At 40.7% G+C, this 21,079-nt stretch overlaps 3 protein-coding genes across 5 annotated transcripts in view; 1 reads left to right on the forward strand and 2 right to left on the reverse strand.

Moving 5' to 3' along the window:
• Positions 1-34: 34 nt before the first annotated feature.
• Positions 35-9,152, reverse strand: LOC113534100 (basic immunoglobulin-like variable motif-containing protein). 2 transcript variants are annotated; one of them, XM_053230931.1, is made up of 11 exons: positions 8,837-9,152; positions 8,721-8,755; positions 6,360-6,895; positions 5,238-5,367; positions 5,047-5,142; positions 2,921-3,025; positions 2,731-2,825; positions 2,028-2,160; positions 1,711-1,794; positions 1,136-1,232; positions 35-1,029 (listed from the first exon to the last, which is right to left on the reverse strand). In XM_053230931.1, exons 3-11 carry the CDS (start codon positions 6,829-6,831, stop codon positions 727-729), a joined length of 1,515 nt encoding a protein of 504 aa, XP_053086906.1. In that variant the 5' UTR covers positions 6,832-6,895; positions 8,721-8,755; positions 8,837-9,152; the 3' UTR covers positions 35-726. The 2 variants fall into 2 exon arrangements, with proteins under 2 accessions (XP_053086906.1, XP_026782504.3); XM_026926703.3 differs by lacking the exon at positions 8,721-8,755.
• Positions 9,153-9,436: 284 nt separating this feature from the next.
• si:ch211-201h21.5 (uncharacterized protein LOC555526 homolog) lies at positions 9,437-16,095 on the forward strand. 2 transcript variants are annotated; one of them, XM_053230944.1, is made up of 6 exons: positions 9,437-9,672; positions 9,800-9,882; positions 12,718-12,903; positions 13,000-13,111; positions 13,183-13,319; positions 14,890-16,095. In XM_053230944.1, exons 2-6 carry the CDS (start codon positions 9,817-9,819, stop codon positions 15,241-15,243), a joined length of 855 nt encoding a protein of 284 aa, XP_053086919.1. In that variant the 5' UTR covers positions 9,437-9,672; positions 9,800-9,816; the 3' UTR covers positions 15,244-16,095. The 2 variants fall into 2 exon arrangements, with proteins under 2 accessions (XP_053086919.1, XP_034166929.1); XM_034311038.2 differs by lacking the exon at positions 9,800-9,882 and adding an exon at positions 11,271-11,462 and having other exon boundaries at positions 9,445-9,672.
• Positions 15,915-21,079, reverse strand: part of tmem131 (transmembrane protein 131) — a 45,211-nt gene continuing 40,046 nt past the window's right edge. Inside the window, exons 30-41 of the mRNA XM_026943439.3 lie at positions 20,889-21,044; positions 20,279-20,787; positions 20,001-20,170; positions 19,742-19,872; positions 19,452-19,573; positions 19,219-19,359; positions 18,933-19,089; positions 18,064-18,179; positions 17,868-17,952; positions 17,657-17,760; positions 17,413-17,555; positions 15,915-16,989 (exon numbers count right to left, since the gene is read on the reverse strand). Coding sequence (XP_026799240.2) covers positions 16,738-16,989; positions 17,413-17,555; positions 17,657-17,760; positions 17,868-17,952; positions 18,064-18,179; positions 18,933-19,089; positions 19,219-19,359; positions 19,452-19,573; positions 19,742-19,872; positions 20,001-20,170; positions 20,279-20,787; positions 20,889-21,044 — 2,086 coding nt within the window. The 3' untranslated portion in view covers positions 15,915-16,737. The remainder of the gene's footprint in view (positions 16,990-17,412; positions 17,556-17,656; positions 17,761-17,867; positions 17,953-18,063; positions 18,180-18,932; positions 19,090-19,218; positions 19,360-19,451; positions 19,574-19,741; positions 19,873-20,000; positions 20,171-20,278; positions 20,788-20,888; positions 21,045-21,079) is intronic.

Here is a 21,079-nt window from a genome sequence, read left to right on the forward strand (position 1 = left end):
TTTTACAAGAAATTGTATAAATATTTATTAAGAAATAAAAGTGACCACCTATTTCCAGTTCACACTGTTTTTAAGTGTATGTGAGACTTCAAGTAAGTGTAGACGCTCGTCATATTACATACTCGAGATACTTCGGAGGCAAAATAACAACGGACACCACAGTTCACATAACTTGAAAGCCACCATGCTCTCGTACAGCTTTTCACAAAGAACTGATATTCAGTCACCATACACAATAACAGAAGTGTCACTGATTTTTCATTTCACAGTTATCTCCCATGTGATTATACCGCTTTAAATGAGGAGAGAGCTCTCTGTCCTGATCAAACCGTTCTCCTGTTTCACTTTCAGTGTGGTCGTTCTATTTTCTCATGGCTTCTACTGATGTTAATGCACTTTAAACGTTAATCATAACATACATTATACGCATAATGTAATTTACTCACTACGTTAGCCCATTCTGTGCTTCAGGTGTTTATGAACAAGTCCTTCTTTGAAGCACATGACTGTAATGACACTAATGGAATGCATCACGCACATAAAATACTCATCTTACATTTGGGTTTATAGACAGCTGCACGTTTTTGTTTGACCTGCCTGTTTTTACCAATCCGGTTTCTAGAGAAGTCTCTGCATTGATCAGAAGGAAGAAATAATTCCTTCAATCTACCTCAAAGGCTTGAACAAGTGTGTAGAAATCCCAATGGAGAAGTAACCACTTCATTTTCAGTCAGCGATGTCCTCATCCAGATCGCTGTCGGGGCAGCCTCTGTGGCTGTACTCTGCAGTATTGGAGATCCGTTTCCACGCTTGCTCTGATTTCTGATTCCCCGTGCAGTGAGAGCGGCCCAGGTGCCCGTGTTTGGTCTCACCATCGTCTACAGCCTCCCCTGCTGAAGTCTGGCTCCTGTGATCTGCTCCCTGTTGGTGGTTATCATGCCTCAGATTCTCCAGGTTTAGTGCCCAAGGTCCGATTTTCTGCCAGTTCACCCTTTGGAAGGCCATGAGACAGTGTAGGTTGCCTCCCACCTAAAAGTAAGAGGAAATGAAGTGTTATTTCATTAATTTTTAAGTAAGCATCTCCCATGTATCCACTCTGTAGTGTAAGACATGTTGGAATTCCTTAGTCACTAACCTTTTTGGTTTTCCGAAACTGAATGCCTCTTTCTGTATGGCGAATGTCCAAGTATTCTGGGTTCTGTGTGTTCAGGTCAGTCACAATATCTGCCCACCTAAAATTGTATGCATGGCATCAGGGTTTGCAGAATATAGCTAATGACTAAATCAACCATAGCAGCTTTTAGAGACTCAAACTACATTTTCTTGATTATGTTGCCTATATCTATATCTATATCCGTTGGATTTCCTGACCAGACTTACATTACAATACTAATCACCATCCATTCATTTATTTCTTCAGTAATCGTTTGATTGTGGTGGAGAAGCGGTGGATTCAAAGCCTATCCCAGGAACACTGGGCACGAGGCTGGAATGCACCATGGATGGGACACCAGTCCATCGCACACACATTCACATTTAGGGGCAGTTTAGTGCAGCCAATCCACCTACCGGCATGTTTTTTTTTTTTTTTTGGACATGGGGAGAACATACTGACACAGAGAGTAACCCACACTTACATCCACACACACATACACCACAGTGTTGCCCACTAATCATCATATGTAGTCAAATAATAAAAGGAAAATGTACTTTTTACAGTGGATGGCAGGATGTTTCCTGCTTGGCTCCCCAATAAGAATCCAATGCTCCATTTCATTGAGAGCAAGTGGTCCCCTGTGGTTAAAAAAAGAAATTAAATGTGTAAAAAAAAAAAAAAGATTCCAACTCAGTAAACAACATGGAATGGTATTCTAATTGATTATCTACTGCTGCATACAGTTTCAGTGTTATCATAGAAGGATACGGCTGGGAGAATAATCTTTTACAAGAGAAGTTCACTTGTTTTTTTTAAAGTGCAACCAAGATTGACCAAATAAAGGAAGAAAGCAATTGGTTATGCGGTGTACCTGTAAGCTTTGGCTGCTTTTAATGGTGTAGCTTCGAAGCCCACAGGGCAGAAGTAGTGGTTCTGACAGTGGTAAATATAGGCCATAGATTCATCTCTCAATCCCTGGGTCAGCTTAAGCAAAGCTCCTTCAGCTAGTCCAGGGAAGCAATGTCACAAGTGGAACATACTGTCAATACGTTCATTGTGCACTTGTCATTTTAAAAAATATTCAGTAATATATGTTCCATGATGACAGGCCATCACAATTTAGTGACAAACAGAAACTACAGTGAATACTATTTCATAGTATGATGATGTAATTTTTAAGTGATCCTACTTTTCCTAGTAGTACCTGATGTCTACAAATTAGCCTGAGAGAATCACAGACCATGAAACTGGGACTAATCCCTCTGTTAATGTGTGAAAAGGTGGTTAAAACACAAACCATATTCTTGAGTTGATGGAAAGAGCAACAATGGCATACAAAAGTAAAGAAAACCAACTTTCACCTGGTCACATGGATTTCAGAATATTTCTAATCTGAATATTTCTGATTCTTATTCAGTCTCCACAAAGTGTTTACAGTTTGTGACTACAGTGTATTCATTAGACCAATGCTTTTTATGTCAACTTTGGTCTTTTTTCCTAAATATGGTTTCAAACACTGTTTTAAAAGTTCACTATATGTAAATCATTTTTAAAGTGATTAATATTTAACTCACCCGTCTCTCCTGCTGTCTTGTGCTTCCCATGGGGTTTATATAGAATATAAGAGCATCCTCGAACACGGAAATGGTCATTGATCTGTCTGAACCATCTGTGCCAAAACAAGAACAGAGACGGTGAAAACATAACTATCAGGTACAGAAAAAGACACAAAACTTTCCAACAGGGTAAGCAGAACAATCATACCTCATTAAAGTGGCATTCCCAGTAAAAGGTCCAAACTTGATATCTTCAAATGGAGGCTGGAAACCGAGAATATGCAAGGCCTCCTCCTGGGAAATGGGTGGAAGGCTGACACAAAAAAAATTAAAGAGTTGCTATTCATTAGGGATGTAACCAAATACAACTATATTATTCGGATTGGATAGATAATGTATTCTAAATGGATACAGATACAAATAGGAGGTGCATTATTCTTTTTTTTTTTTTTTTTCCCTTTTTCTTCACATGGCATCTGGTTGAGACTAGAGAGGTGCAAAAAAAAAAAAAGTCACAAAAGCGGTAGGTTTCTACTTTCATGTGGGCGCGATCGAAATGTGAATGGGAAATGCATTTACATAAGTAACTGTCTGGTCAGGGTTTCAGTGGTTTAAACTGGCTTTCTACTTCGTAGCCCAATTTAAACAGAAAGAGAGCTAACTAAATTCCTTAGAAAATATTGCAGGCATTTCTCTAATTAAGACCAATTATGAACGATTTTTTTTTCTTCATTTTCTCCCCAATTTGGTCATCATCCCACCCACCAGCCAGCTCTCCCCTATCACGTGACTGCTATCAGCCAGGGAGGGTGAGGCCTAAAATGTGCTTCCTTTGAGATACATAGCCAACTGCATCATTTCGAATTCTTGCTACTGCTGAATCACAGGGCAGCGTTAACACACTCAGCCTGCCCTCTTCCACATACATGAGCTCACAAACACCCACGATTGGCTAGTGTAGCTGTGACGGACTGGGGAGAGAGAGTATGTCATCCCTCCCATTCCCATGTGTAATTTTGCTCCCTTGGCTCCTGGCCATGGATGGCTTTGGTATTGTTGGGAATTGAACCCACAATCTCCCAACAATAGTGCAAATATTTTTCTATAGGGTTCTTTTTATGGAAAAATAAATAAATAAAAAATACATAAAAAACTAGGTAGGGCATTCCTTTGCTCTCAAAACAGCGTTGACTGTGGATTTTTCAGGTGCTTTCATGCTGTGAATCTACCATTCTACCACATCCCAAAGGTGTTCTACTGGATTCAGATCCGGTGATTGGGAAGTCCACAGAAGAACACTGATCTCATTGTCATGTTCATGAAACTGGTTTGAGATGATTTTGCTTTGTGACATGGTCCATTATCATGCTGGAAGTAGCCATTAGAAGATGGGTTAATAGAGGCCATGAGAGGATGCACATAGTTAACTGCCCAAAAGTGTGCCAAGAAAACATTCCCCACACCATTACACCACCTCCACCAGCCTGAACTGTTGACACAAGGCAGGCTGGGTCCATGGATTCATGCTGTTGGTACCAAATTCTGACCCTACCATCTGTGTACCATCTGTGTTTTTCCAGTCTTCAGCTGTCCAGTTTTGCATGACGTGGTCTGCCTTGAGGTTCAACATATTATGCATTCTGAGATGCTTTTCAGCTCACCACAATTGTACAGAGTGGTTATGTGAGTTACTGTAGCCTTTCTTTCAGCTCAAACCAGTCTGGCCATTCTCCATTGACCTCTCTCATCAACAAGGCCTTTCTACTCACACAAATGTTTTTTCACTCTACACTAGAGGCTGTTGTGCATGAAAATGCCAGGAGATCAGCACTTTGTGAAATACTCAAACAAGCCTGTGTGGCACCAACAAACATGCCAGGGTTAAAGTCACAGAGATCAGACTTTTTCTTCATTCTGATGTTTGATGTGAACATTAACTGAAGCTGTTGACCTGTATCTGATGGTTTTATGCATTGTGCTGCTGCCACATGATTGGCAAACTGGATAACTTGAGGTGGATGGGCTACAACAGCAGAAGACCACATCAGGTTCCACTCCTGTCAGCCAAGAACAAGAATCTATGGCTATCATGGGCACAGACTCGCCCAGATTGGACACCTGAAGACTGGAAAAAGACCAGGTGATTTTTTTTCTAAACTTCAAAAAAATATATATATATTTTAGCCAATTCTAATTTTTCTGCCTGATGACAGCCTGCTTTTCCTCCCATTACACACTTTTCCCCAACAATGAGAGGCAACTGCAAAGAACTTACTGAATTAAAACGACACATCTAGAATTAACTCTAGAGCTAGTTATTCTAGATGGATGTACCTTCCAGCTCCAAGGGTACTGTACAGAAAGTTCCAGCAAGAGACGAGTGAGGAAATGCCACATGAAGTTTTATACTGAGGGCGGCTGATGCAGTACCTAAACAGGTGAAAAGAGGAACAAAAACAAAATGTGCTTTCTCTGATGTTATTTTCTAAGACTAGTTAGTAAGAGACTAAGAGCTGTACTTGTACCATCTGCGCAAGTCCAGGACTTTCCTCTGTTTGATTTCTTCCAGAGACGCTTGTGGTGGAAGATCTAGCACATTTCTGCTCGATCGGTCAGATGACTTCATTTTCTTCAAGCCAAATTTCTTTATATTACCTGTAATTATGTGGGAAACATTACATGGGTAGCAAGTGTGTTCAAATTAGCTTCTGGATTTAGAGTATTCTCTGTATGCTGTATGCTTAACAAGAAATCTGCTGAAGAGAACTGTAGAGAAAGTGGAGAGAACTGTGTTTTAGTGGTGTGTGTCAAAGCTGCAGAGGACTTTGTCTGGCTTTTATAAGATTTAATCTTAATTTTATAAGATTTCAATTTTCAAAAATGATAAAGAGAAAAAGAGACAAGTTATTTAAAATTTTGAGGAACAAAGTAATCACAGAATTTGCTATATGGTCCATGAAACTCAGTAGTAAGACAATCCATGTTCCCTTCATCAAAAGAAAATAGGAACGTTCATTGTCTTGTCACATTTTTTATTTAAATAATACAAACGGTCTTTGTGTTTTCTGGTAAAAAGCAGGTAATTCATAGGGGCGAGAATATAGGATCAGTCAAAAATGATCGGTTGACCTAGACAGTGGTTTTAAAACCTACATTTGAATCATGGGTTCCTTCACAGATGAGTACCACATGATAAGAAATATAGAAAAATAGAAAAAAAAAGTAGAGATAATTGGGTAATTGATGCAAATTAACTTGATTATCAAAAATGTTATTCCCTGACTACTGCTGATTCTCCTGCTCTGTGGGCTCTATGTTGATGCACTCGTCTTCTTTCAATTTGGTACTTTAGTTGATTACATTAGATTTAATAGTCTCTGTACACTGGAAGCATGGAGATGGATGACCCACAAGTTACATCACTGAAACATGACTTCAGGTTACATAAGCAACAATAACAGATGGCCTGTAGGACAATTCATTTGCCTTTCCTCACTAGCAGCAAGTGTGGAGCTTCACACTGAAAACGCTGCACGATGCCCATGTAATCATTTTACACATGCAGAAGTTGGCTGATCTAAACAAGTACTCAATTCAGACGGGTTTAAAGAAACAACACATATAAAACAATTATTAATAAATCTTACCTGTCCTGGCTTTTCGGGTTAAAACGGCATCAAAGTCAGTGGTGTCGATCTCCCAGGCTAAAATGGGCTTGGAGTTGCTGGAGAATGTCTCTTCTATATCACAGGCATCACCTGAAGGTGTATGGATTCCTCCAGCCTGACCCTGGGAGATAGTGATGGTGTTTGATTGACTCAGTGGTGTGCTGCTGTCATGGCTGGACTGGGGAACATCTCTGGGGGTGAGGATTGGACGGGCTTGGTTGAGCAGTGCATAATCAGAGCACACTGTGTAGAATTTCTCCCGGGAATGTGTGACCGGGCATGTCCACGGGAGCTGCAGCTCAGCGCTGGAGGCCCGTCTGGCGCGCAGCGTATCACGGCTGAATGAGTTCAGGAAGCCGCGCTCATCATCTTGGCCCGGCAACCGTGATGGGGGTGCCGGATCCTTGGCACCAGATATGTTACCGCCTTCACTTTCTGCAGTGTTAGGCATTGAACACTTGGATGACAAGAAGATTGCCTGTTGGTTGGTTTTGGACTGATGTGACTCCTTGGCCCTGTTTTAGAAAAGGCAAGGGAATGTGAATAAGAACAACAACTCAGCAGACAGCAGAGTTAACCTAGAAACCAAAACCAATGCAGAGACTTCGGGGAATTAATATTAACATGTATTAATTTTTAACTGGTGACCTTGGGAGACACAGTGCTTGCATGTACAGTAATCCACAATGAAAGATACATAGGGGAAATTAACACTTTTTTAGCAAAATGTCTTCCAAAATTTTTCATACTTAGTTTATATTATATAGATTCACTTAGGTTTTAAGAATGCCTTTAACAAATGAAGAACATACGGAAATCATTCTCATGGCTGGATTTGTTCATTTCCCCTATGTATGGAGACTTGGAGACTTTATGCACACATAGACACACACACACACACACACAATATATGGCCAACAATACGTGGACACCTGCCCAATAACACCCATCATAGCTTTTTCTGCCTTTGCTGTTGTAATAAGCTCCACTCTTCTGAGGAGGCCTGATGTACAGTCGGCATGTGAGTTTGTATCAGAGGTGTTCAGTGGGGTTGAGGTCAGGGCTCAGTGCAGGCCACTTGAGTTCTTCCACATCAACACCTGGAAACCATGTCTTTATGGAGCTCACTTTGTGCACAGGGGCATTGTCATGCTGGAACATGTTTGGGCCCCTTAGTCCCAGTGAAGAGAAATTGTAATATGGTAATGAAAATATTAAAGTTAAATCATACAAAGACATCCTATACAATTGTGTGCTTCAAACGTTGTGGGAACAGTTTGGGGAAGAACCACATGTGGGTGTGATGGTCAGGTGTACATGTACTTTTGACCATGTAAATACTTCAAGAAATGGGTTCAGGTTGAATACTAGAGTATTAGATTATCCAGGGTCCCCAGTTTGCTCGGATTACTGTCTGTGGGTGTGATCCACGTGTCCACATTGGTTTCCTCCAAGTTCTCCCTTTTTCCTCCTAAAACATGCTGGTAGGTTGATTGCCTACTCTAAAAGGTTCGATTGAGTGTGTGAAAGTGCGTGAATGTGTGTGTGTGTGTGTGTGTAAATGGTGCCCTGATGATCTAGTGTCCCATCCAGGGGATTTTCCTCATGCCTAGTGTTCCTGGGATAGGCTCCAGATCCACTGCAACCCTATCCAGGATAAAGCACTTACTGAAGAATGAATGAACGAGATTATTACTTTTTATTTTATTGGGAAAAAAAATCTAGCTCTAAGAAGGTCTATATAAATCACTCTGGTAGCACACCACATATTTTTGCTTAACAGTTGATAATGTACACGTGAATATATTTATTTATTTAAGTGCCAGCAGTGGGTATACTGTAATAAACAGAGTCACGTGTTCAAGAATATTTACTGGCAGTTGAGTATACTCCTCAGGTCATCTCAAACAACAAAGCTAAATGTATGGAAATGATTTTTTACTTACTGTTTTTTTTAGTATGAATATAGACCTGTATGCTGGGTGTGTTACATTTGAGCCACATAGTCATAAACAGTAGGGCCTCACATCGGAATAATATAGTATATATTATAATAAAATCAAAGACTACAATATAAACACTAGTAGAGAAAAATGTCTACAGCTACAAAATCACATCCCTTTTGTTTGTTTTTTTTCCCTACAGCAACATCATAATCAACAACAACAACCACAACAAAACTAAATTCATATTAAATTGTTTAGTTAGTGTTTCTGTACAAACACTCTGAAAGGATGTAGAGATGCTAAGTACAGACTCAGCAATACTGACATGAGGCTTTTTAGCTAAATGCAGCTACACTGTAGCATCACAAGAGAAGGATTAAATAACATAACCCACCCTATAAGGGGACGACCTGATGTTCAGCCAGGAGACTGTGGAAATGTCCAAAAATATAACACATACGTGCGTCTAATCCTAAATAATCTAAATAAAAACGGGATATGCACACGTACCTTCAACTTATAAACACCGCATGAGCAAACGATTAAAAAAACAACACGACTTCTCAATACACTGGCCTTCTGTTAAAGGGGCTCCGCTGGTTTATACCACACGGAAAATAACGGAGGGTTGTTCAAATACATTAAAAAATATGACAAATATGCGATGCCGAGGACGAGCAATTCTGACTTAAAATTTGATAAGTTACGAGTTTATAAGTACAGCAAAACCAGTAATTATTCAATATGATGAGTCTGCTAAAAGGCTGAGAAAGGTGAGCATGAAGCAATTCCCCCCTCCTCCTCTGCGCGGTTTGCTTTAACAGGTGAAGAGGCAAAGCCGAGTCGGTAGTCTTTAGGGCCAAGGGTGCGCTCCAATTGCGCAGAAATCGCGCAGATCATGTCTGGCTATTTGTACAAAAACTTACTATTTTTATAGTCAGATGTTGGCATCACAAAAGAATCAGTCATAGGTAGTATTTTCCATAATATGGCGTAGGTGGATTAAATATAAAAATCCTGTTCTCTATATAAATATTAAAAAAAAAAAAAAAAAACCTTGCATTAGATACAACTTTACAGCACACTCTGAGAGAATGGCATTTTAAGGCTTTATTCACCTAGTGGACTGTAGTGGCTAGTACGCGATTTGGGACGCAGCCGGTTAAACGGTCACTGACCTTAGTGCTCTGGGAAAGGACGAAGCAGCACGCGCTCATGAATTATTCATGAATTTCTTTCTAATCCGAAGTTGTTTTGGACGTCGCTCATCTCACTTTGCTGGAAGTTTTTGCTTAGACCAGCTGCACTTGGACGCACCAAAATCACCGCCCAACCTGCTCATTTAGGTTCGTCTCTTTTACATATATTAAAACGCAGATTGCTACCTTTGATTTGTGTATATACACGGATCAGTTGTAACATTATGACCACCTGCTTAGTACTGTGTTGGTCCCCCTTTTGCTGCCAAAACAGCCCTGACCCGTCGAGGCATGGACTCCACTAGATCCCTGAAGGTGTGCTGTGGTATCTGGCACAAAGACGTTAGCAGCAGTCCTGTAAGTTTAAGTCCTGTAAGTTGTGAGGTGGGGCCTCCATGGATCAGACTTGATGGCCAGCACATGCCACAGATGTTCGATTGGTTTGAGAGCTGGGGAATTTGGAGGCCAAATCAAAACCTTGAACTCTTTGTCATGTTCCTCGAACCATTCCTGAACAATTTTTACAGTGTGGCAGGGAGCATTATCCTACTGAAAGAGGTCACTTCCATTAGGGAATACTGTTGCCATGAAGGGGTGTACCTGGTCTGTAACAATGTTTAGGAAGGTGGTACATGTCAAAATAGCATCCACATGAATGCCAGGATCCAAAGTTTCCCAGCAGAACATTGCCCAGAGCATCACACTGCCTCCACCAGCTTGCCTTCTTCCCATAGTGCATGCTGGTGCCATCTTCACCATCTTCACATCTTCTTTAGCCTTCACTCCCCACGCGCATCAGTGAGCCTTGGGTGCTCATGACCCTGTCGCTAGTTCACCGGTTGTCCTTCCTTGGACCACTTTTGTTAGGTACTAATCACTGCATACCAGGAACACCCCACAAGACCTGCCATTGCTCTGAAGATGCTCTGACCCAGTCGTCTAGCCATCACAATTTGGCCGTTGTCAAAGTTACTCAGATCCTTACGCTTGCCCATTTTTCCTGTTTCCAACACGTCAACTTCGAGAACCGACTGGCTGCCTAATATATCTCAACCCTTGACAGGTGCTATTGTAACGAGATAATCAATTTTTATTCACTTCACCTGTCAGTGGTCATAATGTTATGGCTGATCGGTGTAACTTGCTCTAATCCTTGTCCTTCTTGATCCCTTAATTCCTTCTTGATTCCCTGATTCCTGTGGATTAAAGTTATTCTAACTCAGTTCAGACTATCAACCTTACTGTTAAAAAAGGGCACTGATCAGCTGCTCACCAGCATAACCAAGCACCAGATTAGCAATAACCATCATAAACCAGCTCAGAGCAGCATGAGATACATTTCTCTGTAAGAGAAGGAGGGAACTGACTGGGAGAGAGTTGCCCCTGCAAAGATGCAGAACTTATTAGGTCAAGCTTTTTAAATTACCTAGCATCCAGCTGCAGGCTGAATCTCCTGAATGTGATAATACTTTTCAAGCAGTGAAGAAAGAAACAAGCTGCCATGAAAAAAACACAAGTTAACAATTAGTGAATATTATAAATGACTCATTAACTGGCATTTGCGTCTGTAGCTCACAAGCAGTTCATCTGCTGTCTAGCTCAATGTGTCAGAAATTTGACAGGCACATCTGTGTATTTCCAAATGATTCAGCAGTTTGTTCTGTTGTTTTTGACAAGATGGGAATCAAAGTCAGTGATTATCACTGAAGGGCATGATACTGATAAATGAATGATGTGGTCTCCAGGTAACCATTATGAGTCAGAAGCTGATGATTATCGACACTGACTGCGGCATAGACGATGCACAGGCTATAATGCTGGCTCTCGGCTCATCCAATGTGAAGATCCTGGGCATCACCTGCTGCTTTGGAAACACTGATGTAGACAATGTGTGTCAGAATGTGCTGCGTGTACTGCGTGTGTGTCAGCAAACTCAGGTGGGGCCAGTGCACACCACAACTCCTGACATCTGTATAGATATATAATGATTTTTCTCAGTGGGAAATTGTTGTGAATGAACAATTACACATTACATCTGCCCAAGTCTCACCTTTGCTTCAGCGGATAATCTCACCTGGATACTGTAGATTTGTCCCTAAGAACTGCTTTATAATTATAAATACTTTCCTGTGTTCATTCCAGGACTCGTATTCGCAAAATACGTATGCTGGGATACTGGGATAATACTTATACTTATATCATCCTTTTTAAACACTTCATACGAGTCTTTACTCTTGCACACATGTATACTGTAATGATTTATAATCCCAGTGTCTGGTGCCACAAAGAAAAGGCTTTGTTCCATTTTCAGTCTGGTCCCGCTCAAGGTTTCTTCCACATGTCTTCTCATGGAGTTTTATCTTTTCTTGTCTCTGGCTTTCACACTAAAGATCTACATCTACATCCGGATTTCTGTAAAGCTGCTTTGTGACAATGTGTATTGTTAAGTTATATACAAATCCAATTGAATTAGATGCTCCTGGCAACAGCTATGCCTCATGGTGGACGCCAGGGTTTCCAACAATCCTAATGGATTTGCATGTATAAGTGCGCAGAATTAATTGAGTAAAATAAGACACATTATGTTTGCACCCAGAAGAATATAGGAATGTATTATATGTTTAACATAGGAATGTATTATATGTATTATTGCATGTATTATTTAGTATTATAATAGGTTCAGTTTTAATGAGATGGCTTTTTAATCAACTTGGCTAGTCCTTAGAAAGGAAGAATTAGCAAACAATTAAAAAATATCTAAAATGTAGTGAAAAGAATAAGCTAAATAATCACACTTACTCACTTTCAGTAAGTGCTTTATCTTGGTCTGAGATGCAGTAGATTCAGAGCCTAGGCATGGAGTGAGAATACATACTGGCTTGTTTTTGGGAGGAAACCAGGAATTCCATGCAGGCACAGAGAGATCAAGGGACCTGGAGCTGAGGTGGCAACGCTACCTGCTGTGCCACAGTGCTGCCCATAACCACACCTACTAAACTGCTGTGGTATTTCTTAAATATTTTAAAAGGTTTTGTTAAATATGACTTAAATCTCTAGGTGTACCAGAGACAAATAATTAAGATGAAAGTGTTCAGCTGATAAAATAATTCAGGGACCCGTGATGTACACAGAAGCAGACTTGCCTGTGGTCACATGGGCATGCATTCATTTAAGCATCATACCTCTTTTCAGATTCCTGTCTTTCGAGGGGCGGCCAGCTGTCTGGTTGGAGCAACAAACCCATTCAAAGATCATTTCGGGACAGATGGCTTAGGAGACGTTCTTCAGGACAGAGACTCAGACACTTGGAAAACACAAATACAGAAAGAGCATGCAGTTAATTCTTTGATCAGATTGGTGAATGAGCATCCAGGGCAGGTAGGGAAAACTAATAGTAATTAATATTAAATAATAGTATACTTGGCAACCTTTTTCTGCCCTCTTGTGGTTAACTGTGTCTGATTCACATCAAAGGTCTCTCTTGTTGCTCTGGGTCCACTCACGAATTTAGCTCTCGCTGTTAGAGTGGATCCCTGCATTCCCCAGAAGCTGAAGGATTTGTACATCATGGGAGGCAACATGGAAGGTAGGAGCATCAGAGCCCTGTAGAACTGACTTAATGAACAGGATTGCCCTGAGCAGTGTTCGTATTTGCAGGTAGAGGGAATCTGATGCCATGTGCAGAGTTTAATTTCTGTATGGATCCCGAGTCTGCCTACATAGTCTTAGAGGAATATGTGTGTCCCACACACATAGCCACCTGGGAGTTTACCTGCAGAAACAAGCTCTCTTGGGTAAGAATCAAATAGCTGTGTGGAAAAATCACATCAGCACGCTACACTTAATCCTCATTCATAAAAATTTCTTTGCTTAAGATACGTAAATGTTTTTCATTGTTACTGCTAAAAAAAAGGAATAAAATACAACGGGGTGTTCTGTTACAGAAAAATAATCAGTGCCAGGGTGGTGTGATATGGGTTGGCGCAAAGTGAAGTTACTGCTTCAAGATTCAAGATTCAAAGCGTTTATTGTCATGTGCACAGTGAGGAAAACCAAGTTTCCCTGTACAGTGAAATTCTTTCTTTGCTGTCCACATTGAATGCCAAGACAAATGCAAACTATGTAAAAAAAAAAATAAAAACAGACATACACATAAATACAAACATAATAAAGTGTAGCAATGTTGCAGAAGTAGAAATATAGATTATGTATATAGAAATATAGACTATGTACATCTGTATGTGTAAGTGTGCAATATTGACTTGTGCAAAACAATAGTACAGTACATGTAGTAACAGTAATGTGTTCACATGTAGCAGTAATATGAAGTATATCTCTATGTGCAATATTGACTTATGTACAAAACAATAACAAATACAAAAACAATAGTACAGTAGCCTGTAGCAAATTGAGTGCAACTAGACAATAACAATAGCAGCTGTCAAATTTAACAATGTGCAAATCGAAATGAAGCTACTTGATAAGAAATAGCAGCAGTAACATTTACAAATGTGCAAATTGAGCTGTAGCAGTTCAATCCACCTATTCTATGAGATATGTGAGACTAGTCTGTGTCCACTGGCTACCCATTTAAAAGTCTAATGGCTGAGGGGAAGAAGGAGTTCCTTAGTCTGGAGGTTCTGCATTTCACACTCCTGTACCTCCGTCCTGAGGGTAGGAGTGTGAACAGTCCGTATTGTGGGTGAGTTGGGTCCTTAAGGATGGAGGCAGCTCTCCTGTGGACTCTGCGGTGGTAAATAGTCTGCAGAGAGAGCAGTGGAGTCCTGATGATCTTCTCAGCAGTCTTCACCACTCTCTGCAGACGTTTGCAATCCCTCATTGTAGTGCTGCTGTCATACCACACAGTGATGCAGCTTCTACCACCCAGAAGTGTATTATTTTCAAATAACAGACATCTGATGTGTTTTATTTCTGGTATACCACAGCACAGTACAGTTTATAGTTACATTTAATTTTGTTGAACATCCACAAGACAAGTTAGTTTCTGTTATCACTGTCACTCTTCTGCATTAATACTGGAGACTAAGGACTAAATGTCTCTTACAGAAGACTTCACCATATCAACAATTAGATGTTTTTCTGTATTACATAACACATTTTATAAAATTAGTTTATTATTTGGTTTAGATTAGCCAGCAGGTCCACAATACAAGTTAGTTGTTACTATAGAAACAACTATAGTGCATTAATATAAACCTGTGATTTACCTTGCACCCGGAAAATGAACCAACACCTTCTGACCAAACAGATTTGAGAATTCAACAGCACTGTAGTATAACGTGTGTTAATCTACTTGACTGAGATCGCATGCACATGCATTTTTCTTCTCACCTTTTATTTTAGGAGTTCTTTGATGAGCTGACTGCCCAGGACAGTGCAGCTGCTCGTTTTATGAAGATGATCACCTCTAAATGTTGGGCTTTCTCCAAGGAGCCTGGAAATAATGCAAAGGATGTACTTTTCGGGTCAGGGTTCGTGCCCTATGATGCCTATGCTGTGGCAGCATGTGTGGATGGCAGCGTGATCACAGAAAGTGTGGAGTGTGGTGTTCGCGTGGAGATCCAGGGAGAGCTCGGCCGAGGCATGATGGCACTGGATTTCACTGGCAAGCTGAAGAGTCATCGGGTGTTTGTGATGAAGACCTGCAACCTCACCAAGTTCAGCTCCATGCTCATGGCTTCCTTACAGCAACCGTGAGGAGTTAGAGCAGAGATAGTTGAGTGGGCGAAGGTTTCATATTCTACTCATCCATTTTGGATTTTAAAGAAAAAGCTTAAGAGGTCCTCTGATTAGCCTCATTTCACCTTCTGGACTGTTTAGGCATTTCTAAATTAGTATGAATTTATAGGACATCAGTAAGCACACAACTCTAGTGCCAAGCTGCCACAATCAAAACAAATCCATTTATGTTTGTGTAGTGTTGTGTTTGTAGGTTTCACACCTCAGCAATTGAGAATGGAAAATGGAAATATTATATTGCTCCATATGCATTTTCTGATAGTATGAAGTAGGAAGTATGAAGTCCGATAGCAGGGCCAGCCTCTCCGGAGCTGTAGCTGGTTTATGGCCTTCATCATGGAACCAGCTGTGTTAGAGGGAAGTGTTGATGCTAGTATATAGGGATACAATCAGGCCATTTGAAATTTGAATTTGATTTCTAATCAAACCGATTGTCTCAGTCTTTAGCCCACACACATTATACACGATTTTTTCTTTCCAGTCATATTTGTACAATGTGTTGTATTGTCTGCAGCCATGGTTTAAGATATATTAACAAAACTCAGAATTGTATGTATGTGTTATAGAAATTACAAGTGTATATGCATCTTATAAAAATAAGAAGGAAAAAAAAAGAACAACCCAGTAAATATTGCTGCCTGATATGTTTATTTCATCCAACATAACGGATTTCTCACTCATGGTGACAAATGAACCATGTAGAAAACAAACCCCTTTCAACTCATTTTGACATTAAATTAAAAACCAATTTTTAGCAAATAAACCTTTCTTTAACCAGAATCCAATAAAAATAATAAGTTAAACCTCAAATTCTCAATGCTGTCATGAATTGGCATTGACCATAAAACATCGGACAAAGACTTCCGTTGTCCTGATAACACAATTACCATCATCCTGTATCTTCTTTAATTGTAACTTACCAGAAATTAACAGGGTTGGCCAAATAGGTTCTAAAATGAATGCAACTCTTAAATCGGGGCCCATTTCTTCTGAAGAGTGGGATTTAACACAAAGTGCTCCATTTATAGTTGGGTAATACTGCACTTCACATCATACAGTAATACTGGGCCATATACTTTAGTTCCAAAGAAAAACACAGTATTACTCAAAATCTGGAACTTTTAAAATAATAAAAACGGGCAATATAATTTCTTTAGATCAAGGTCTTAATTCTCTGAGTGACTTAATTTTTGCAGTTCCCTTAAATAAGATATTGCACCCCTCAAAATAAAATAACTTCTAAGATTTAACCTGAATTTGGAGGGGAATGAAATAGAAACCTGGACAAACCAATAGGTAATTCAATCAAAAATTCTCCAAAGGATTTAACAGTTAAAATTATATCAGCATAGCTAGGACCTCTGTAACAAGGAAAACTAAAGACTCCCTAATAACAGAAACCATGACAATATTTGTTTTGTTGCTGCAGGGGGCCGGTGTTCCTTCCTCTTGTCAGTTAGTGTTGCTGCTGTCGGGGTTGTTAGGCCAGGGATCGGAGTTCCAGCGGCTCAGCGATGGTGGCCATCCATTCCAAGGATTGTAAGTGTGGCTGAGGTCGGTGGGGGCAGGAGTGGCTGGAGCCGTGTGGCTGACCAAATCAGGGATTGGTGAGGAGTGTAGGGTGGAGTCAGGACCCGTAGACCAGATGGAGTTGCTGAAGGACAGACTAGGGGACCACGGGTTCCGAGACTTCCCCAGTATGGTCTACAGACACAGATGGGTCAAACGTTAAAGAATCAGATATAATCTAGAGAACAATGCATTGTGGAACAGATCTGCCTTTTTTTTTGGTTGTATACACATTTCTTTGTGAACTTGGGGCAGAAACTGTTTGTAAGCCAACAATTATGGTGGATGTCACATTCCCAAGCCCTACTAATATAGTATGTACAAATCAAACCATTGCCTACTTCACCTTTTTCTGCTCAAAAAAATTTTTTTTTTAATGACAGGTAAATGTTTCAAAATATGTAAATCCTTCAGATACAACTAATAAAATCATATTTCTGACTATGAGACAGGAGCCATCTTCATCTTAGTCAAACGACTTTAACTTGCCAATCTGAAACTTTCAACAACTCTGACAGTAAAATAACAGCGTAGTAGTGCTGTTCTGGAGGATCTTACGGCTGTTGGAGTGGTAGGGGAGCCACTGCTGGTAGGCCAGGGGTTCGAGCGTTCAGTGTCCCAGATAGAAGAGGGCACATGGGTGTATTCAGGCCAGCTTGACTGATGCTCCGAATTCTTGGGGCCTGCTATACCACTGAACACTGAAAAAACACACGGTAAAACAACTTAATTCAGTACCTTCATTTTTTATTAAACATCCATGTTGGCTAGCTGTGTTTTATGTTGCACTGTGTCTATGTACCTGTAGTCAAGTTGAGTGGGTTGTGCGGTCCAAATGTTGAGAAAGAATTGATGGAACTATAACCAGGGCTGCTCATGTTTTCAACGGGACTCCACAATCCAGAACTATTCATGAGAGAATCAGCATTTAATACACATTATTAATAAAACTGAATATATGCGTCAAGACGTGGGATATCATGTACAGTGTGTGAGAATGATGGTTAACTTGCCTATCAGAGCTGTCACTCTCCACTGATGTCATGTGAGGTAGGACCACCTTTCCAAGACTTTCAGCCTTTCCTGAGCCACTGCCACCTATTAATGCACACACACGCACGCACACACGCACTCAGTATGCCTGCACTAAACACAGCATATAAATCATTTTACACTATTATATTTATATAGCTATTTATTTTTACATACCAGGGCTTTTGTCATAGCCGGCAGCCACTGCTGCAAAAGTGGGATTTCCATTTTGACCAGGTAAAGATGTGGACTTGACAAGTTTGTTCCCAGGAGCCTTCTTTGAGGTTGCCTCACTATAAATACAGGAGGATTATTAAGAAACAAATCAGTGACCTCACAAGATCAAAATGTCTTATACACTGTTATGAGTCAGAGCTTAGATAGGAGTACTCAGGCTTAATTCCTTTATATGCATTTTAATTCTCACAGCTCGTCTGACTACAAGCTTTGGCATCAGCATGACACCTTAAGCATGAAATATTTGGTGCTTTTCCACTGCAAAGAAATTGGCTTAGTTCCAGGACCAGAATGCTGCTGGTCTGGAAGCCAGATCCAGTGATATGAAGCGGTCGGGAGGGATTTCACTGCTATGACAATAACTCTGCTATCTGCTGGAAAGTTACTTTCTTGATCACCTCAGAAATAACCTAACAAGAATGGAGGTTTGAAGAATATTTTTGACACCCTCAGGAGCAAACAGTGAATCAGTTATTGAAACTGGAACAAACTAAATAGAAGCTACACTGCTAATAATAACAAAACTTCCTATGAGCAGCTACACAGAATAGCTAAAGCTTTGTCCATGGTGATATTTTTTGATTTTGTCTTCTGATAGTTTGAAAGACTTTGGATGCTAAAAAATAAGTGCAAAGCTAGAAGTACGACTTGTAAAACTCTCCATGTTTATTTCCATACAGTTGCATTAGGAAATTTCCACCCTTAGCATTAGCACCACTTGATGGTGGAAAAGGTCATATCAGTGCATCAGTGGTCGAGTGTGGGCCTGTGTTTGTGGGATCAGGGATTGAGGATGGGGAAAAGGGTACCTGCTGGTGTTCAGCACGCTGCTGTAGCTGATGCGGGGCATCAGGGTAGGAGAAGTAGGAGGAGGGGAACAAGTTCTGGAGATGGCAGAGATGGGTCTCTTCAGAAAAGGATCTGCATTCATGGTCTGCAATGAGATCTGCTGAAGACTGTCTGCTTCTGATACAAAGAAAAGACAGAAATATACATGGTTAAACTACAACTGAGAATGATCATGCCAAATACCATGTGAGAATACAGATAAGACAGTTCCTTTATACGTTTGAGGTACATGATTAACAGACTTACGGTTGCTGACTTTAAGTGGAACGTCCCATTCTGGCGGAGGGGACTCCTTCTCCCCCTCTGAGCCACTGCTGAAGTCCTGCATGAAGCCATTGAACTTGGCCAGTGGAGATGGACGTGCTTCCTCCAGCTTTCCACCAGGCACTGAAAAAGAGAGTTTGCAGTTTATTACTAAGTGGCTTCGATAGGAAATTTGTTACAAAGAACACCTTGTCTAATCCAGAAGTTACACTCACATCTCTGTTTCTGTGGAGGTCTTGGTTTGGACGCATTCTGGGTTCCCGTGTTAATGATGGTTTTGGGGAATGTCTTGCGCTGTTTGTTTTCCAGTGGAGTGACATAGGGGAGTTCCAGAGAACTAAAAGGAACATGGAAATGTGTACATAAGCACAAAAGGCTAGTCAGAATGTATACTATGATTGTTAGCTAAATTAAAAGCAACACTAAAAACAGAAAGGGGATGTGAAAGAAGTAATAAGATATTTAAGTATGCTTTAAAATAATCAGAAATTGGGTTCCAGTTAACCTGGACTTCTCCACTTGATTCTCCTTCTTTGTGGTTGGTTGTTTCTTGTTTTTGGGCTTAGTGGGTGAAGGAGGGACTTCTTCTCGTTCTTTTTCCACTGTAACTGTTCTGACCTTCTTCTTCACTGGTTCCTGTGGAATTTGAAATCACATAATAAAAGGCCATGTAAACGCTGCACCTCAGCCAACTACAACCACGCCATCTCATCCTATACTGCAAATGGAAATGGAAGTGAAATAGAGCTGCTCTATTTAAATACCTCTTTCATATTAGTCTCTGTATCTGGGTTGGAGGTCTCTGTAGTAGTTGAGGAGCTGTCATCATTATCTGCAAGGGCCTCTTTTAGCTCTTCTCCTTGGGTCTTTCCCTTTGCTTTCCTCTCTTTCTCCTCTTTCTTTTTCTGAGACTTCATTTTATTCTTCATTTTCCCTTCATTTGTACAGTAAAAATGGTTACGATTAAAATGTTGTCTCTCAGCCACAGATCATTTTCAGCAAACTACTCAAATTCAATGCTTCAGCCCTCACAGTGTTTTACCTTTATTTTGTGTAGACTGCTGAATGTTCTGTTCCATGAATGCATTAATTGCAGGAGACTCAGGCCGGTCCAAGTCTTTGTCCATGGCCAGCAGAAGTCTGCTGTAGTCCTGCTCCTCTGTGCTTTGGCCTCTATGGGACTGAGATGGCAGGGTTGTGCTCAGGTTCTGAAGTTCTTCCAAGGGGCTGGTTGTCTGCTGCTGCTGCTGCTGCTGCTGCTGTTGTTGTTGTTGCTGTTGCTGTTGTTGCTGTTGTTTAGAATTTCGTGATTTACGATAAGTCAGCTGGTTGAGTCCTGAGCTGCCATCTTTGATGAGCTGAGAGGAAGAAGGGGAGGAAGCTTGCATAGATGAGCGCCCTGAGCTGCCTCTCGATTTGCTGTCCCCTAAAACGGCGCTGCCATTGGAGCTGGAGTGTAGGCCACCCTGGCGCCCACCAGCTCGGCCACTTCCACCTGAACCATACACTCCTCTGTTTGAGTTCTGGTGTGAGTCGGCACAATCATTCAAGCTGTAGAAACATCACAAACGTGTTTTTTTTGTTTGTTTGTTTTTCTTTGGCAATATTTTTAAGTATGGAAGAGAGACACAATAAAAATGTCATCAACTTACTTTGCATCACTTTGTATCCGTACAATTTCCCTGAGATCAAATGGTTTTCCAGTCTCCATGGGAGAGTTGGATTCCACAGATAGGCATCGCTTGAAAGGCTCCCATATTCCCTGGGCCTCCAGATAGGCCGTGGCGATAACCAGGAGGAACATAGAACTAAAGAAATGCAAGAATGCCAGATTGTTCAGGTT

This window comes from Pangasianodon hypophthalmus, chromosome 2 (assembly GCF_027358585.1).
Source record: "Pangasianodon hypophthalmus isolate fPanHyp1 chromosome 2, fPanHyp1.pri, whole genome shotgun sequence".
Taxonomy (NCBI): domain Eukaryota; kingdom Metazoa; phylum Chordata; class Actinopteri; order Siluriformes; family Pangasiidae; genus Pangasianodon; species Pangasianodon hypophthalmus.

What these genes read in the sequence shown, in the direction of transcription:
- LOC113534100 (XM_026926703.3), bottom strand. Translation starts at nt 6,831, where the DNA reads ATGCCTAACACTGCAGAAAGTGAAGGCGGTAACATATCTGGTGCCAAG. An exon ending in AACCCGAAAAGCCAGGACAG is followed by an intron (nt 5,368 to 6,359) that starts GTAAGATTTATT and finishes ACATAATTACAG; the next exon opens with GTAATATAAAGAAATTTGGC. An exon ending in GTCCTGGACTTGCGCAGATG is followed by an intron (nt 5,143 to 5,237) that starts GTACAAGTACAG and finishes TCACCTGTTTAG; the next exon opens with GTACTGCATCAGCCGCCCTC.
- si:ch211-201h21.5 (XM_034311038.2), top strand. Translation starts at nt 11,280, where the DNA reads ATGAGTCAGAAGCTGATGATTATCGACACTGACTGCGGCATAGACGAT. An exon ending in GTGTGTGTCAGCAAACTCAG is followed by an intron (nt 11,463 to 12,717) that starts GTGGGGCCAGTG and finishes ACCTCTTTTCAG; the next exon opens with ATTCCTGTCTTTCGAGGGGC. An exon ending in TGAATGAGCATCCAGGGCAG is followed by an intron (nt 12,904 to 12,999) that starts GTAGGGAAAACT and finishes TTCACATCAAAG; the next exon opens with GTCTCTCTTGTTGCTCTGGG.